Source organism: Phoca vitulina, unplaced genomic scaffold, assembly GCF_004348235.1.
Source record: "Phoca vitulina isolate PV1807 unplaced genomic scaffold, GSC_HSeal_1.0 scaffold85, whole genome shotgun sequence".
NCBI classification, from domain to species: Eukaryota; Metazoa; Chordata; class Mammalia; order Carnivora; family Phocidae; genus Phoca; species Phoca vitulina.
The window spans coordinates 2,412,532-2,430,776 of NW_022589788.1; the positions used below are offsets into that span (position 1 = coordinate 2,412,532).

The following is an 18,245-nucleotide window of genomic DNA, read 5'->3' on the forward strand; positions in this document are numbered from 1 at the left end:
CGGGCCCTGGCCCAGGGGCTGTGACACACGCCTGTTGCACGGGGCTGGGTCCCGCCACTGAGTCACGGTTCCTGGGGCTGCCACTACCCAGGAGAGCAAGTCTGAGCAGGGCAGGCAGGAAGGGCCTGGGCTGCAGCCGCCGCCCCCTCCCCCCTCGTGACACTCCCGTCCTTGGCCCAAGGACCCACCCGGTGCCCTGTCCCCAGAAGCCGTCCCGAGCCCACTGAGCTGCCCGGGGGCCGGGGGGCCCCGTGGCCAAGGCCTGACCGCTCCCTGCAGCTGTCTGTCTTCCCGGGGGTCCGTCTGGGGCTGGACGGGAGAAGGCTGGGCTCCTGAGCCTGGGTGGGGTCACAGGCCCTTTAACGCTCCAGACACATGCTGGTTGAGGGGGCCAATCCCTGCCTCTGTGCCACCCCAAGTCCCAGGCGAAGACCAGCCCCGCCCCATCATGTGTGGGCCCCGCAGCCTGGCATTTGGGGCCATGGGGACCCAGTGACAAGCAGGGGATGGGGTGGATCCCAGCCAGCCCTAGCAGAGTGGCTGTTGAAACGCCTAAAGGGCTGTGCTGTGTGGACCCTCAGACCTCCGGAGGGCAGTCTCTTCGGGACCTCCCCCACATGGTGCCACCCCCACTGGACCTGCCTGAGTGGGACAGGCCCCGAGCAGCCCCGCTGTGGGACAAGGGGTGACCCTGCAGGCCAGGTGCCCGATGCTGACGTGCGGGAGGCCCACCCCCACCCAGTGCTTGGTCCTCCCCACCAGTCCCCACCAGCCAAGGCACAGGTGCCCCCCCCGCAGTCCCCCCGCATGGCCAAGGGCCCCATCCCTCCCACTTACACCTCCCTGAGGACCCCTTGGCCTAAGGGTGAGCCCTGCAGACAGCCCAGCAGGAGGATGCGGGGTAGGGTGGGTTGGGGACCTCAACAGGTGGCTGAGCTCTGTTCCTGAGTCAACGTGGAGGCATGGGGGGCACAGGAGTGTCTGAGGGGCACGGGGGACCCCACCCGGGGCCCCTGCCTTCACTGTTCCCTGTGATTCATGCCTGAAGTCCCCTTGGCTGGCCCCCCCTTCACTGTGCGGCCCCTCTGTGAGGGCTTCTCGCTGTTAGGAGGGTCTGGGGGCTTGCTGAACGGGGGCTGCGGGTTGGCGCTCTGAAACGGCTGTGTTGGGGGCAGACCTTCTGGGCATCCTGCCCCCGGCCCAGGGCAGCCGAGGTCACCGATCACCTGTGTCTGGATGACGAGGGTGGGGTGCGGTCTCCTGCCCCGGGTGCTTGCAGGGCTGCAGAGCCCAGGGCAGGGCAGACGGGTGACAGTCTCTCTCTTCTTGTGACAGGCGGCAGGGCCAGAGGCAGCCAGGGCCTCCCAGTCAACACCATCATCGACGTGGACCGTGTCGCGGGCTTGGCCCCCGGGCTGGGCAGCAGCGTCCCCGGGGTGCGGACAGGCCCCCAGAGGTCACGGGCCAGTGGGCCTCTGACGGCAGACCTCCCTAGCCCGAGCCCCGTCCCGGGTGGGCCCGCCAAGCCCAAGGCCAGCCCGCACCATGCGACCTTCGTCTGAGGCCGCCTGAAGCCCTGCCCCACCGGCTGTCCCTCCTGCCCCCGCATCGGCGCTGCCCCACCTGGACATGCGCGGGCGCCCGTGATCTCGGGGGGACAGCCCCGAATCATCCTGAGGGCCTTGGAGGGGCCCCCTTGGCCACCCTGCCTTCGGGAGCCAAACCAGGAGAGGGCAGGGTGGCCCGGCCTCGGACACTGGCCACAGCTCGCTCAGAGGGCTCCTCGGACCCTGTCCCCTCCTGCCTCTCGGCCTCCAGTCTTCCCTCAATAAATCAACTTTGGGGATCCCCCGAGTGTCAGCCTCGTGCTGGGTGCGGGGTCACAGGCCCTGCCCTCAGGGAGCGTATCAGGAGAGGGGTCGGGGAGGCAACAGCTTCTGGTCCTGAGGTCAAGGGTGGGCAAAGAGAGTGAAGCCCGCCTAGCGGGGCTCAAGGCCGTGGTGCCCTGGAGGGTGAGAGGAGGCGGTCACGTCGGCCTCCTGCCTGCCCGACAAGTCAGTGCGGGGCCCTGGGGGTCGACCCACGAGCCACGCCGCGCCCTGTGCTGTCCTGCCTGGCTCTGGGTGCCGCAAGCCCCGCGCTTGGCCTCGTTTAGAGGTGCTGTGACGCCCTTCCGTGTCCGTCCGCCCGTCCGTGGAGGGGCCCTCACTGAGGGCCTGGGTGGTGTCGGGCCCGGAGAGCGGCCGGAGGGCCTCGTCAGGGGGCGCGTGGCGGGCTAACTGGGGGACAGGGCCGCAGTGGGCTGTTGGCTGAAGCAGGTCCAGTCGCCTTGGTGGAACCCCAGCGTGGAGCAGCTGAGCGCCCAGGGACCCCACACCCCTCTCTCCACGAGTTGCTGGGAAGGGCCCAACCTGCGAGTCCTCGGCAAGACCGCTGGGGTGGTTCTGGAATCTTCTAGGGAGCAGTGCTCTGGGAGGGTCCTTGGGAGGTGTCAGAGGGAGGGGGGCCCAGCACCCACTGTGCCCAGCACCCATCATGTCCCCCCGCCCACCGTGCTCCCCCGCCCACACCTGATGCTCATGCCCCCCAAACACTACACCCACTACCCACCGAACTGGGTGCCCCCCAGTTTCCACTCTCCCTCCTTTTGTACAGATGACAAAACGGGGGCCCAGAGAGAGTGGTTTGGGGGTGCTCAGTGAGGTGGCTGCAGTGCCAGGCTGATCCCTCAAGCCAAGTGAGGGCCGGCCCTCACCTTTGCTCTCTGGGGGCAGCCGAGCCGACTCATGGGGAACCCGTGCTCGGGAATTGCTGACGAGGTTCTCCTGGCAGCTCTGCCCGCGGCCCCCAGGCATGCGTTCTGGGGTCCGTGGCCGTGGACTAGCTGCAGTTGTGTCCAAGGGGCGGTGCCCCCACCCCAGGTCCCAGATGGAGAGAGCAAGGTGCATGCAGACCTGGGCAGGACCCCAAGCCAGGTCTCTGTGGCCCCTGGTGGGCCCGGGGGCCTGTCTGAGGCTATTCTGGGGACCAGCCAGGGCCCAGGATGGGGTGCGGGCAGCCCCGGCCAGCGGTGGGGACAGCACATGTCATCCAAGCTGTGAGGGGGGAAGCCCAGGGCTGAGGGAGTCCAGGGGTGGGAAGGCTTCCTGGAGGAGGTGTCCAAGGGGGTCCTCCCAAGGGGGAGGGCACGTTCCTGGGCACCCTGCAGTTAGGGCTCTGGTGCTGCCCCCCTCCCCAGCTCTACCCCCATGAGGGTCCCCGTCCTGGGGTCAGTGTTTGTCACGCTCAGCCCGGTGCGTGCACACACACACCCCGTGCCTGGCCTCTCGCTGGCTGTGGGGCTAGCACCCACCCTCCAGGCCTGGGAGGCGCACCACTCACAGCCACTCCGGTTACCGAGAGTTCACAAACAGTGGCCAGCCCTGTGGAGAGGTGGGGGCCGGAAGCCGGGGCCGGGAGTCCGAGCCCCCACTGGCTGTGTGTCCTGCAAGACTTCCTGGAGGAGGCTTCCAAGCTGAGACCCGAGGACACTGTCAGGTGCAGGACCAGTGTGGCAGATGCCAGAGGGGCCAGCCGGGCCGGGTGGGGTGAGCTGGGCAGCAGATACGGGGGCCATGTGGGCCCGGCGTTGGAGGCAGCCAGGGTTAATCATTTCCAGGTGGCCTTGACCCCACCTGCCTGGTCGCTGTGTTTCCTGCTGCCCCTCAGGCCAGCCCAGGAGGAGCCACGGGGCGCGGGGCCTGGGGTCCCAGGCTTTGCCCCCCGCCGGGAATGGCCCTGCTCCTGCTGCTGCTGCTGCTGCCTTGCGGGGCTCAGCCCCAGGCTGGCAGGGTGAGCGCTGACCCCAGGGCGCTGTGACCACGGGCTCCCTGTGCCCGCTCTGGGTGCTGGGGCCGGGGAGGGCCGGGGAGGGTCGGGGAGTGGGTGAGGGGCCCAGCGTGCTGCCAGCTGGCTTTCCGGCCTTTAGCGGGCCAGGTGGGCGTGCTGGGCTGGCCTGGGGGACAGGAGGCCTGGGGTCTGAGGGCCACTCCCCTCTCTTTGGGCCGCTTTTGGGTCCCATTATTTGGGGGGGCGGAGGGACCTCTGAGGGCCTCACGGCTGCTCTCGTCCACCCCCCAGAACAGATCCCCAGGGTTTGAGGCTGGAAGGCAGGGGTGCCCAGCTTGGGCAGACACAGAGCCCGCCCTGGCTAAGCCTGTGGGCTCGGCGGGAGGGGATGGGGACAGCCAGTGGCCAGGGTCCCCTTGGTTTCTGCTCTAAGACCTGAGGGCCCCCATATGGCAACTGAGGGTGGGGACGGCGACCAGCCAGCCAGCGTGGCCTGAGTGTGAGGGGGGCCACCGCATCACAGCCCTCTTGGCTCCTCTTAGAACCTTACAGAATCCCCAGAACCCAACGCCACAGTGACCCCTGGGACCCCCACGATCCCTGTAACCTCGGTGATCCCTGGGACCCCAGCCACGAGTGCTCCAGAGGCACAGGGACCCCATGGTAGGGGGCTCACCCCCCCGCCCAGGGCAGCTCCCTCCAGCAGCAGCCCTGGGGGCCCAGGTGGGTCAGGAGGGCTTCCTGGAGGCGGTGGGCTGCACCTGGGCGGGAGGGTCGGGAGGATGGCAGGCGGCTGCTGGGGAGCGGGGTGTGCGATGTGGAGCCCCCTGACCCCCCCTGCCCTCCCCCTGCAGTGCTCACGGAGGACGGGCGGCCCTGCAGGTTTCCCTTTCGCTACGGCGGCCGCATGCTTCACTCGTGCACTTCAGAGGGAAGCGCCCACAGGAAGTGGTGGGTCCCGGGCTGGGGGCGAGCCGGCAAGCACAGACCGCCAGCCTCCCTCCTCCAGGTCCCCGCAGCCCCTTGTCCACTCTGGAGACCCTCCTGCCCTCCACCCTCCCTCCTCCAGCCTGAGCCCCGTAAACAGCCGGGAAGGAAGGCCTGGGTGTGACCAGGGCAGAGCTCTGGAGCATTTGGCGGGTGCCCTGCCAGAGGCGGGCTAGGGCGCAGGTCTTGGGGCTGGGACCCACCTGTCTCCTCACCCCCAGGTGCGCCACCACCCACAACTATGACCGCGACAGGGCCTGGGGCTACTGTGCACAGGTCTCGGTGCCCAGGGAGGACCCAGGTGAGTGCTGGCGGAGGGGGGGAAGGGGGTGTGCTGGGGGGTTGCTGAGTCCAGGCTGGGGGTGGGGTGAGTCTAAGGGAGTGCTAGGGTCAACCTGCTGATGGGGGTGGGAGCCAAGGGGACAGAGCTGACCTGGGACGGGGGGTCCTGCCTGGCGTGCAGGAGGGGACCTTGGGGTTGACCCCACTGCAGCCCTGGGGGCCTGGGAAGGGACAGAGGAGTCATCAGCCCAGGGGGACTGCAGGAGCGCGGGGGTGGAGCCCCTCCCAGGCAGGACCCTGCCCTCTCCTGGAGCCACAGGGCTGCCTTGGTCATTTCTGGGACCAACGCGCCCCCTGGTGGTCAGGCTGGGCCCATGGCCGCACAGAGCCCTGGACAGAGAGGAGGGCCCATAGGGTCTGGGCAGGGGGTGGGCGCTGACAGCCCCGCCTACAGGGGTCCCAGGGCACACAGGAGGGGACTGTGCTGCTGATGGGGGGCTGGGCTTCCAGGGCCCTGGTAGAGAGCCAGAGGCCTGCTTGCCCAGGGTCTGAGCGCTGGGACGACAGGGAAGGCGGCTGCACCCCGAGGAATCCGGAGGGGCAGCTTGAAGGCGGCAGGCCCGATGGGGGCACTGTGGGCCTTGGCAGGCAGGCAGGGTCTGGGGGAGACGTGCTGACGGGCCGGATTCTCACACCTGCCCCCTACTCCTCCACGTGTCCCCAGCCGCCCCGGATCCCTGTGCCTCCAGCCCGTGCCTCAACGGGGGCTTATGCTCCAACGCCCAGGACCCCGAGTCTTACCACTGCACCTGCCCCATGGCTTTCACAGGCAAGGACTGCGGCACAGGTAAGCAGGGCCAGGTCCTGGGAAGAGGGGGGGGGGGGGGGGGGGGTGCCTGCCCGAGGGCAGCAGTCTGAGGGTGCTCCGCGACCCCCCAGAGAAATGCTTCGATGAGACGCGCTACGAACACCTGGAGGTGGGCGACCGCTGGGCCCGAGTGAGCCAGGGCCAAGTGGAACAGTGTGAGTGTGCCGGGGGCCAGATCCGCTGCGAGGGCACCCGCCACACAGGTACGCCATGGCCGGGGGAGGGGCTGGCCCGGGGTCCCCCAGCCGCAGGCCCCAGGGGACCGGCCCCGACCCCGCCCTCACGCGGCTGGCATCCTCAAGGCCTGAGGCCTAGCTTCTGAGCCCTCCCCGCAGCTTGCCTGAGCAGCCCGTGCCTGAACGGGGGCACCTGCCACCTCATCGTGGCCACTGGGACCACCGTATGCTCCTGCCCCCCGGGCCACGCTGGGCGGCTCTGCAACATCGGTGAGTGGGTCGGCCTCCTGGCCCCGTGCCCTGGGCCGGCATCGAGGTGGACACAGCCTTGGGCCCGGGCTCACCGCACACCGTGCTGCCCACAGTGCCCACCCAGCGCTGCTTCGGGGGGAACGGCACCGAGTATCGAGGCGTGGCCAGCACGGCGGCCTCGGGCCTCAGCTGCCTGGCCTGGAACTCGGACCTGCTCTACCAGGAGCTGCACGTGGACTCGGTGGGCGCCGCGGCCCTGCTCGGCCTGGGCCCCCACGCCTACTGCCGGTCAGCACAGGCCTGGCCTGCCCCAGGCCACCTCATCCAGGGTGGGCAGGGTCTGTCCTGGGGCCAGAAGTCAGGCCCACGGGGCCCCAGGCCACGATGCCCATCTGCAGAGTCAGCCAAACGCTGCTGGGAGGGGGCGGGGGTGTCAGGAGCCCCAGCCTGCAGGGTTCTCCCATTTCCCCCGGCCCCGGCCCACCCGCCTCTCCGTGCGCCCCAGGAACCCAGACAAGGACGAGAGGCCCTGGTGCTACGTGGTGAAGGACAGCGCGCTCTCCTGGGAGTACTGCCGCCTGCTGGCCTGCGGTGCGCGAACGTGCAGCAAGGCGCGGCCTGGCCCCACTCCCACGGGGGTCACAGCCGTTTTCCCTGCGGCCTCCCCTCTTTGGAGGACCACTGCCCCCTCTGAGAGATAGGGAAACTGAGGCTCCCCGGAGCAGGGCTCACCCGAGGCCACGCGATGGGCGGGCACCCGGGGTCAGAGCAGGCTAGCCGGTCACAGGACCTCGGGGGCTCCCACCCAGCTTGAGCCGAGCTGATGGCTCCCAGGGACAGGAAAGTGCCAGTTAGGGGTGAATAATGGTTACCCTGGATCAGACCCTGGGGTGGGCAGCTCCAGGAAGCCAGCCTGCCCTCCGGCCCCTGTGCCCCCCGGGGCCACCTGACCGGCCTGGGCTCTGGGAGGGACAGGAAGCCCTGCCAGGAGTGCCACCCCACTTTGGTTCCCACAAGGCCTTGTGATCGATTTAGTCCTGTTCTCCCCATCGTACAGAAGAGGAAACTGAGGCTCAGAGAGTAGATGGTGTGCCTGTGAGGGCAGAGGGGCTGAGCCCGGGCCTTTTCCTGACGAGCTGCCCGGGGTTGGGGCAGGAGGCGGGTGAGGCTAGCAGCCGGGCCCACGCTGGGCGGGGCTGCGCAGAAGGAGCCCCGGGGTGTGACCCGCGGACGTGTGCTCCCAGAACCCCTCGCCAGAGTTCCGCCCCTGCCCGCCGAGGTCCTGCTGAGGCAGGCTGAGCCCGCCCCGGTGGGACGTCAGGCCTGTGGCAAGAGGCACAAGAAGAGAACCTTCCTCCGGCCACGCATCATCGGCGGCTCATCTTCCTTGCCCGGCTCCCACCCCTGGCTGGCCGCCATCTACATCGGGAACAACTTCTGTGCAGGGAGTCTCGTCCACACCTGCTGGGTGGTGTCCGCGGCCCACTGCTTCTCCAACAGGTGAGTGGCTCTGTCCACGCACCCCCCCGCGTGTTTCAGCCCGTCCACCTGGCCACACACCCACCATCCATGCCACATCTTTGTGCCCACCAGCTGCCACCCTCCATCTCTCCCCCACCCACTCACCCATGCCCCACCTACCCTCCATCGCCACCCTCCCACCCACCCATCGGCCTGTCCTCACACACTGTGCCCCCACCTGTCCCCACTACCCATTCAACCCCCATCTCGTTTTCCCGTGGCCCCACTGACCCCGGGGGGACACCTCAGTGTTCAGCCTGGTGCTGGGCCTGGAAGCTGCGGAGACCAGCCCCACCCCTGCCCTGGGTCACTGCCCCGTCCTTCGGGGGCAGTCCTGAGCTGGGGGGGTGGGGGGGCGGGGGGTGAAGGGGGTAATGGGCAGGCCCTTGTCTGAGAAGATCCCACCCCTCCCGGACCCGACTGCACAGGTGGGGTCCCCCCCAGCAGGGACTCCGAGGCCCCACCCACTCGGCAAGCTGAGCCTTCTGTGGGCAGGCAGGCTCGGGCTGGCAGCTAAGGGAGTGGGGGTCGGGATGCGAGGCCCACCGCCACACACCCAGAGGAGCCAGCCCACTCAGAGCAGGGAAGGCCAGCACCTCTCTGCCTCCACCTGCTGTGATGGGAACAAGGTTCCCCATCTGGGGGTCCAGCCTGGGAGGCTCCCCCGGGGGGTCCGGTGGGAGAGGATGCGCCTGACAGTGGCACCCCAGGATCAGGGGCTGGGGGTTTGGCAGCCTGAGTCTGGCCCTGAGCCTCCGTTGGTCACCCAGGGACTACAGCATGGGTGGGGGGCAGTGGGCCAAGGCCTGCCCGTGCGGAGCTGTGACCTGTAGCAGGCTCCCCGCTGGGCCTGGGAGATAGCACCTTCGAGGCCTCCCCAGTACGGAATAAGATTGGGTGGGGGTTTAAGAGGCTGGGGGAGGGGAGCCGGCACCCACTCCTCACATCCAGGGCGGGGCTGGGGGGTGAGGCAGGGGTGTTGGAGGTGAACACGTGGACTCCCAGGGGGCCCCCCAGGAGGGGCATGCTCCTTTGGCAAAAGAGCAAAAGTGGCAAAGGACACAACCAGGGGCTCAGAGCCGATGGACAGCCCGCCCTGCCCTGCCGCACGCCCAGACGGCCTTTCTGCTAACCCGGTCCTCCTCCTGTCCCTGGAGGCCTGAGTGTTTCAAGCCCTGGGTTCACTGGCCATCCCCCTGAGAGCCCACCTGAACGAGACCCACGAATCGTCCCGTCTGGCCCTGGACTTGGGTTGCTGACCCTGTCCCAAGGCCAGGCACCAAGCCCCACTGTGTGCTGAGCCGGCTGGCTGCCCATGGCATGGGAGCCCATTTTCCAGAAGGGCCTAAGACCTGGAGGGCCAGGGGCCGAAGTCCCACAGTGGCCTGGAGCTGGCGTCCAATGAAGGAGGGCCAAGCCAGGGTGGGAGTTAACCCCTTCACCAGGAGCTGCGAAAACAGAGGCCCAGAGTGGGGACAGAGGGGCCGACCGCGGGGGCCCAGGGCCTGTGCCCAGCAGGAGTGAGGGGCTGTATCTGGGGAGCCCAGGCTAGACAGGAGCTGGGTCAGGGCCTCCAGGCAGGGCCGGGGTCTCCACCCACTCAGGCCTCAATCGGCCTGGACCCCGCCTGCATGAAGCCCCCAGAGTTACCAAAGGGGATGCATTAGAGATGGCACTGCCCAAGATCCTGTGTGGCCATAGCCCACCACTCCCCTGCCCCCTGCTCAGGCCTCTCCCCAGGGCTGCAGGGGACCTGCCCAGCATCGCCCTTCCGGGGCCATCTCCTGGATGCTTGAGCCACAGCCGGGGTGGGGAGGAGCCCGAGGGGCGGGGTCTGGGGCGGGGCCCGGGGGCGGGGCCTGTGGGGGGGGAGAGCCTGAGGGGCGGGGCCCGAGGGGAGGGGTCTGAGGAGGCGGGGCCCGAAGGGAGGGGCCCGTGTGGCGGGGCCAGAGTGGAGGGCCTGAGGGAAGGGGCCGGACGGGAGGGGCCTGCGCAGAGGGGCCGAGGGGGCGGGGCCCGAGGGGAGGGGCCTGTGGGGAGGGCCTGAGGGGAGGGGCCTGAGGGGAGGGGGTTTATGAGGAGAACCTGAGGGGAGGAGCCTGTGGGGAGAGCCTGAGGGGCGGGGCTGAGGGGGAGGGACCTGTGGGGAGGGGAGGGGCCTGAGGGGGGTGGGACCCGAGGGGCGGGGCCTGTGGGGAGGGCCTGGGTCGTGCTGCCACCGGCCGCCTTGCACAGCCCCCGCAGGGAGAACGTCTTAGTGGTCCTAGGCCAACACTTCTTCAACCAAACAACGGACGTAACACAGACGTTTGGCATCGAGAAGTATATCCCGTACCCCATGTACTCAGTGTTCAACCCCAGTGACCATGACCTGGGTAAGGCTTGGGACATGTTGGGGTGCGACTGGGCCAGGGATGTGTGTGCGCCTTGCACAGCCCAGGCCAGCGCCCGGAGCGAGGCAGGGGGTAGGCGCCAGGGCGACCTGGGGAGAGGGGAAGGGAGGGATGGGGCGGGAAAGGAGAGAGAGGGGGGAAGGGAGAGGGGGAGGGGAGGGCAGCAAGGAAACCTGGTACGGCAGAGCGGCCTTGGCCTGGTGGGAGGAAGACCCGGCTGGCTGGCCTTGCTGAGCCCTGGGCCGGCCCTCCTGCTCCGCCCGGCTCTCCCAGGCCACAGCCCCTCTGCCCCTGCATGGACCCCCATGCCCCAGGCTGACCTCTGGTCTCTCTCTCGGCCAGTCTTGATCCGGCTGAAGAAGAGGGGGGACCGCTGTGCCGTCCGCTCCCAGTTCGTCCAGCCTATCTGCCTGCCTGAGCCCAGCAGCCCCTTCCCCGCTGGACACAAGTGCCAGATTGCGGGCTGGGGCCACCAGGACGAGAGTGAGTGGGGGTGGGGGCACGGTGCCCAGGGGAGCCGTGGCCAGCCGCAGGGAGCCCCGCCCAGCCTGAGAGCACCCTGTCCACAGACGGCAGTGGCTACTCCAGCTCCCTGCGGGAGGCGCTGGTCCCTCTGGTCGCAGACCACAAGTGCAGCAGCCCGGAGGTGTACGGGGCCGACATCAGCCCCAGCATGCTGTGTGCTGGCTACTTCGACTGCAAGTCCGACGCCTGCCAGGTGAGCGGGGGCTGCGCCCCAAATCCCAAGACTGCCTGCCGCCCCCGGGGGAGGGGAGCTCAGAGCTGAGAGGGACCGTGCCCTGCAGAGCCAGCGGGGAGCCAGGACAGAGAGGACCCCCGGGATGGGCACCCACCTCTTCTGGAGGCCGGCCTGGCCACTGCACAAAGCCCTCCCAGCAGGGGAGGCCGAGGCCTAGGGACGTGTGGGGTCTCAAAGCCTGGACACGTCCAGCCAAGGGTGGGGCTGTCACGTGACACCAAAGGCCAAAGCCCTTTACAGCTAGAGTTCTTCCAAGTGGGTTCAATCGAGCAGCCAATCCCAAGAGCTAGCGTTCATCAGGGGTCCACAAGCACCATCTTGTTTAGGCTGCAGGTCAATCCTGAGATGGAAGAGCTGCTTTACTTCCCATTTTATAGTTGGGGAAACTGAGGCCCGGAGAGGTCCCATCACTCTTCCCAGGTCACACAACTCAGAAGTGGCAAGGGGGGTTTGACACTGGACCACATGAATACAGCAAGCACTTTTGGGGGAAGTCAAGGCTGGCTTTCTGGAGGAGGGGGCATTTGCACTTGTTTTGAGGGGTGAATAGGAGTTTGCCGGGGGGCTATTATTTTAAGTGGGGAGATCAGCCCAGAACACAGGGACCACCTGGTCCACATAGGGTGCGTGCTGGTGGGTGGGTTGGGGAGCCAGATTGAGGAGCACGTTCCTGGTCACGGAGTTGAGAGGAATCCATGGCAGAGCTTTAGGAACTGGAATGACTGGTCAGACGCTGTCACAGCAGCCTGGGAATGAGGGGACTTTGTGTCCGGGGGCCGGGGAAGGGGGGATAGCTCCTTTACTTGGAAGTACCTTTGTTATCTGTCCCCCAGGCTGTCAGGAAGTCTGTGTTGGGAGCTCCTGGGGAGTCCTCACCAAAGGGGACATCTGAGACCCTTTGGGGACATCTTTGGAGTTGGGGTGAGGGAGGCGGAGCAGGAGTGGGTGGTGGGGGGTTTTGCAACTGCTGAGGAGCTGAGCCAGCGCCTGGCTCTGACCAGCAGCCCTGCTGCAGGGTGACTCGGGCGGGCCCTTGGCCTGTGAGAAGAACGGCGTGGCCTACCTCTATGGCATCATCAGTTGGGGCGACGGCTGTGGGAGGCTTAATAAACCTGGTGTCTACACGCGTGTGGCCAAGTACGTGGACTGGATCAAAGACCGGATATGGTCCCCCAAGCGGCCTGCGGATCCCTCCTGAGACAGCCCCCACCTCTGGGTTGGGCATCCTGCCTCCCCACGGTTCCCAGACTCATAACAATAAAGATGCTTCCAAGAACGCCGCCCACACCGCCCGCGCCTCTGCACCCCACCCCTCTGAGCCTTCCCCTGGGCCAGGAGCCCAGCCCACATTTATAGGTGGTGTGGCTTGGGGCCGGGGGGTCCCGGGGCCAGCTCCCCATCTTCCCTTTCTCGGTGGAGAAGGGAGCCTACAGCCCCGCAGGGAGGGTCTGGCCCCAAGGCCCAGGGGGTCAGGGCATGGCACCTAGTCGACCCTCTCCTGGCCTACCCACCTCGGGCCACCCCCAGGCAGCTGGGGCTGGAGCACACACACCCTGGTTGTCCCAGGGCAGGGTCCGAGTCAAGCAGCGCATGGAACGTGAAGACTTAAGACAGGTTATTGGGAAATACTTATTGGCCCTCATTTTGTTTCGAGAAGGTGCCCTGACTACAGCTGTCCCTTAGCGCTGTTTCCTAGGAGGAAGGCCGGAGACTCCTTCTCAAAGAAACCAGCAGGCCCGGATGTCTGGGGAGTGAAGGGCAGTGGGCCGCTACTGGGATGTACCTCCCGGAGCCACGCCGCTGCAGCCAGCTGGCCAGGACACCTGGGGCAAGGAATCAGAGATGCCTGGAAGAGCCCAGGATTCCGGGCAGAGGGAGCGGCAGATGCAAAGGCCCTGAGGCAGCGGGGTGGGGTTTCTCTGAATCAAAATAAGGAAGTGTGGCTGGAGACCAGCAAAGACAGGGATTGGGGGGTCAGGTTGCTGCGGGCTACAGTGAGATACTGGGTGTGCCCCAGGGGTCCCTGATGGGGCTTCAGCAGGGTGGACATGTGATGACCTGTGCGGCCAGGAAGAGAGGCCGGGGTGTGTGGGGGCGGGCAGAGAGGTGCTGTAGACAGCCCCCGTGCCCAGCAGCGGTGCCTCGGGGAGCTGGGAGCCCTGGTCTCAGGGAGAGGCCTGAGATGGCCGCATATTCGGTGCATCCAGACCCACACCCACCCATCCCGCTCTGGGAAGGGGACCCTCCTCAGAGCTGCCCAGAGGGTGGGGGTCCTCTGCACAGTCTCCATCCACCTCTCCTGCTCCTCCTGGACCCCCAAAGCCTCCTTCTCTCTGGTCACCTCCACAACCCCCACCTTGGACCAGGTCTTCCCGCCTCTCTCTGAGGTGACAGGCCAGGACTTTCTCCAGGTCACTGCCCCCCCCCACCTCGGAGCCTCCCCCAATCCCTGGGGTGGGACCCCACCTACCTCCAGCCCGGTTCTGCCCCGCCCTGCCCCCCACTCTGTGCTCTGCCCTTGCTCATGCTGTTCCCACTGCTTCTAGAATGTTCTCTCTCATACTGCCCCTGCTCTGGCCCCCCATGGCCCCCTGCCTCTTCTCCCCTGTGGGTGTTGCATGTGGGTCTGTTAAAGAGGTGGCTCCCGATGAGAGATTGTCCACCGTGTGGCGCCGAGCCAGCCTTGCCTGCCTGGAGCAAGCCCGGCATCTTCCAGCTGCCCCTCCAGATTGCGGACTGCTCCCTGCCTTCTCCACCCAGGAGGCTGATCCCCACGGACCGCATGGCTCCTGTGCCCACTGGGTTTTTGAGGACACTGGGGGGCCCTGGCGGCAGGTCAGGGGAGGGAGGGAGTGACATTGGGATATTGATTTCCCTGGCTCCCTCCGTTTAGGGTCACCTCCATGTTATAAGTTGAACTGTGTCCTCCTAAAATTCAAATGTTGAAATCCCAGCCCCCAGGACCTCAGAATGTGATCTTTGGAGAGAGGGTCGTTACAGAGGCGATCAAGTCCAGATGAGGCCGTGAGCGTGGGCCCTGATCCAGTAGGACTGTGTCCCTAGGAGGAGGGGAAATGTGGACACAGACAGGCACACGGCAGTGCCACAGGGGAAGGCGGCCATCGCGGGCCAAGGGCAGAGGCCTGGAGCACGTTCTCCCTCCGCCTCAGAAGGAACCGGCCCCGCCGGCCTCTCAGTCTTGGACTCCAGTCTCCAGGATGCGGAGCCCATGAACTTCTGTTGGTGAAGACCCCGGTCCGAGGCGCTTTGTGCTGGGGCACCCGGTCCCTTCGCTGGAGGCCCCTGCTCCTCCCAGCATGGGAATGACCCTCTCCTCCGTGGTTCGGGGACCTCCCCGTCAGGCCTCGAGGTGGTACCCACTCCTCCTGTCCAGCCCAGGCCCCCCGACTTAGCCCTGCTGCCCCCCTTCCAAGACCACCTCTCTGAGTTGTCCTGATACTACGCCGGCCCGTCGGGCCCCGGACTGACCCACGTCCTTTGAACTTTTTGCAAGCGTTTTCGGGTCTGCTTGTATTTTGTTGAGGATTGTACGTTACGTTTGTGAGTGAGATGGGCCTTTCTTACACTCTTTGAAGGACTCACAGAATGAGTTCCAGATGACGCCTTCTTTATTATTCCCTGGAGGACTTGGTATAAGGCTGGAATGATCTGTCTTGGAAAGTCGGGTAGAATCCTTGAGAAAATGCCCTGGGCTCCGTGTTTCCTTTACCGGACGACATTTTACGGCTGGTTCAGTATGTTAATCGTTACTGGCCTCAAGGAGAATTCTGTTTCTTCTTGAGCCGGTCACAGAAGGTGCACTTGGGTGAGTTGATCTGTCTGAGCTTTCGTAGTGGGCCACAGAGCTGCTGACGGCGTTCCCCCATCACTGAATCTCACACGTCCCAGAGTCCTTCCTTTCTGTCAGCTTCTGGAAGGTTCTCCGTGGCCTCAGCCACTGGTGCCACTGTTGAGAATCTGCTTTACTCCAGTGGATCTTCCCTAAATACCTTTCTCCCTCTGGTGGCTTTTCCGACCCCCTTCTCTCCGACGTGCCGTGGGGTCACCGTGACGGGTGCCGACATGGGTCCCCTCCCTCTCCCCACCCTGCCTGTTGTCTGTGAGACTTCTTGCCCAGCTGGGAGGTAGCTGGTACCCGTCCCGGTGGCGACTCAGGGATCTGCAGCCTCCCATGTCCACGAGGCTTGGAGGCGGACAGAACGCTCTGTGTGTGTCACGACTGACCTCCAGACCCAACAGCCACGTACGGGGCTCACCATTTCGTGGGTTGGCACCTTGGCCGGGGCTCGGCTGCCTGGTTCTTCTGGGCTGGGCTGGCTCCTTCCCATAGCTGGAGGCTTCCGTGGGTCTTGGGCTGTTCTGCTCCTGGGGGACCAACTGGCTGTTGGTTGGGGCCACGTGGTGAGTAGGCCTCGTGTGGTTCCTCACCCACCGGGTTCGCCTGGGCTTGTCCACGTGGTGGAGGCTGGGCTCCCAAACACAGTGGCCGTGAGCCTTCCCACTGTGCTTGCTGGGTCAAAGCCAGCCGGATTCCAGGGGGAGAGGCGGACTGGGTCTCAGCGGGACGGGGCATACAGCCTCATTTCCAGGGGTGTGGATGCGGGGGCATCATTGCAGCCGTCTTTTCAAAAGATCACCCCATTCCCTGTTGGCTTGGGCTGCCCCGCTGGGGAGGACACAACAGAAATGTATCTTCTCACCCTTCTGGAGGCTGAAGTCCAAGATCAGGATCCAGCAGCACTGGTTTCTGGTGAGGCCTCCCTTCCGGACCGCAGACAGCTGCCTTCCCGCCGTGTCCTCGCAGGGCCCTTGTCTGTGTGTGCCCCGAGAGAGGAAAGATGGCCGTGTCGCTCCCTCTACTTGTAAGGCTGAAGTCCTGGGGGATCGGGGCCCCACCCTCGTGACCTCACTCAGCCTTACGTGCCTCCTTAAAGACCCCATCTCCAAACACGTGGAGGGGTAGGGCTTCAACCCATGAGTTTGGGGGACGCGACTCGGCCTGTGTGACGTATGTGGGGGCTGGTGCTGGGCGCCCTCGGCTGGGCCTGGGAGCGGTGCTCATCCCTTTGCCCACGCGCCATGGGCCGGGCCTCCTTCCTGCAGCGCCCCCTGACTGAGGGGTGCCGTGAGACGCGAGGGAGTGAGTGGGGTGGGGGGGCACGGGGCAGGTGGTATTGGGGTTCCCTCAGCCACACTGAGCACCTGGAGGTCCGAGATGAGGCAGCTGGGCCTGGTCCCGATCATCCCTGTGTTTGTGACCCAGGGTCATTTTCAGAGACCCTCACACACACGGTCTCACGTGGGGGCCCATCATCGTCATGAGGCCAGAAGAGGAAACTGAGACCAGAAAGTCACATGATGGTTCGAGTTCACCGGGTGGTGAGTGGCGGGGGGGGGGGGGGGCTGGCGGCAGAGCCACTGGTGGGACAGCGGGGCCCCGTGGCCACAGACTCTGGTAGCAGTGGCGGTGTCCCTGGCCGCGATGTCCAGCAGCGGCGTCCCTGGCTGTGTGCTCCGTGAGGGCTGCAGCTGTCATTCGTGGCCGTGGGCTGCTTGGCAGGTGCTGGCCACGTCCCGTGGCTGCCCAGCCCAGCTGTGCAGGGGTGCGGGGCCGGGGCGGCATCCGGTCTCGGGAACGTGGCTTCCTACTGCCCTGCCTCCCAGAGCTCCTGCTGGCTCTCCAGCCTCCCCTGGGTTTGACTAGAGGCCCGACTGCTTCCAGCAAATTCCTTCCTGCTTCCGTGGCCAGAGTCCGTTTCTGCCGCTTGCCACCAGCAACCCTGGCCGCAACCGCCGGGGAAACGGTCTTCGTGCCCCTGGGTGGCTAGAACAGAAACCAGAGGCTGGGTGGCTAAGAAACAGACAGTCCTGGAGGCCAGAAGTCTGAGATGAGGGTGCCGGCATGCTCGCCTCCTGGCTGTGGACGGCCGCCTTCCGGGGGTGCTCACGTGGCGGACAGAGGGCATCGCTCTCGTGTCTCTTCTTACAAGGACGCTGTCAGGGCACTACACACCTTCCTCAGCGCACCATGAGGTCACGTTGAAAATATCGTGAGTCCAAAATGCACTGAACGCACCTAACCGACCGAACATCGTGGCTCAGCCGGGCCCGCCGGCCACGTGCTCAGGCTAACCCACGTGAGCCTACAGGTGGGCAGGCCCGTCCAGCGCGAAGCCTATTTCGTAACAAAGTGTCGAGCACCTCCTGGGTCTCCCTGGAAGTGAAAACTGGAGCAGTCGTGTGGGGACAGACGGTGGTCCGCGTACCGAGGGCTCGCCCGGGAGCTGCCCGGCATCGCAGAGAATGCGCCGCGGATCGCTGGCCCCGGAAAAGATCCAGTGTCAAAATCTGAAGCACAGTTTCTAGTGGATGTGTATGGTTTCCCCACCATCCTAAGGTTGAAAAATCATCAATCGAATCATCTGTCACCGGGTGATGGGGGTTCCACCCTCATGATCTAATCCTGTTCCAAAGGCCCCCCCTCCCAACTCCGTCCCTCTGGGGGTTGATCTCAACACATGAATCTGGGGTCCACAGCAGGAGCTGAGGAGCAGAGAGGCCCAAATCTGGGGGTGGGAGCCCGGCAGGAAGCTCTCCCCGCCCTTCAGCGGCCTGGTGGGGGAAAGGAGCTGTGTCTGAGCCTCGGCCCGCATTTTCTGGGGCCAGTGCGGGAGCAGGTGCAGCTGCCAGGCGTGGCAGGAGGCTGGGTCAGGGCCAGCGCTGGGGAATGCAGCAGGGCGCTGCCCCTCCCTGCAGGGATGACCGGGTGCCAGGAGCCCGGGGCGGCGGATGTGTCTCTGGCCACAGCCCCCAGCCGCCATCCGGCTCCAGGCCGGCTGTCCCGCGCCAGCCCCCGGGGGCCTGAGCCGTGTGGGGCATGAATGGGGCTCTGTGGCCAGGCAGCTGCTCTGCAGAAGGCGGCTGGTGGCTGCGCAGGTGATGTGGGGGTGGGGGGGTTGGGGGCGGTCGGAGAAACAGAGCTGCTTCTGGGCCTGGTGTCACCCTGCTCTGCACTAGGCCCCGGCATCATATTCAAGCCCATGGCCCACCAGGGGCCCGCGCTGTCAGACCCCCAGGGACCGTGGGGAGGGTGCGCCCGAAGGGGGTGAGCCTGGCCTTCTGCACCCAGCATGGTGGCTGCTGCGTGGGGACTCCAA

The 18,245-nt window shown here is 66.3% G+C and overlaps 3 protein-coding genes across 6 annotated transcripts in view; 2 read left to right on the plus strand and 1 right to left on the minus strand.

Annotated features, from left to right (window-relative positions):
- Positions 1–1,805, plus strand: part of RGS12 (regulator of G protein signaling 12) — a 108,197-nt gene extending 106,392 nt beyond the window's left edge. For 3 of the 4 annotated variants that reach the window (XM_032395580.1, XM_032395581.1, XM_032395582.1), the window contains one exon: positions 1,336–1,805. In XM_032395580.1, coding sequence (XP_032251471.1) covers positions 1,336–1,562 — 227 coding nt within the window. In that variant the 3' untranslated portion in view covers positions 1,563–1,805. The remainder of the gene's footprint in view (positions 1–1,335) is intronic. The other variant, XR_004298272.1, reaches the window with a different exon arrangement.
- MFSD10 (major facilitator superfamily domain containing 10) overlaps positions 1–18,245 on the minus strand; it is a 631,579-nt gene that overhangs the window by 411,880 nt on the left and 201,454 nt on the right. The window lies entirely within an intron of this gene.
- On the plus strand, positions 3,390–12,352 carry HGFAC (HGF activator). Its single transcript, XM_032395616.1, has 15 exons — positions 3,390–3,537; positions 3,659–3,831; positions 4,371–4,551; positions 4,683–4,779; positions 5,037–5,116; positions 5,822–5,944; positions 6,037–6,168; positions 6,301–6,411; positions 6,507–6,681; positions 6,899–6,984; positions 7,638–7,893; positions 10,150–10,289; positions 10,650–10,790; positions 10,877–11,025; positions 12,083–12,352. Exons 2-15 carry the CDS (start codon positions 3,772–3,774, stop codon positions 12,263–12,265), a joined length of 1,914 nt encoding a protein of 637 aa, XP_032251507.1. The 5' UTR covers positions 3,390–3,537; positions 3,659–3,771; the 3' UTR covers positions 12,266–12,352.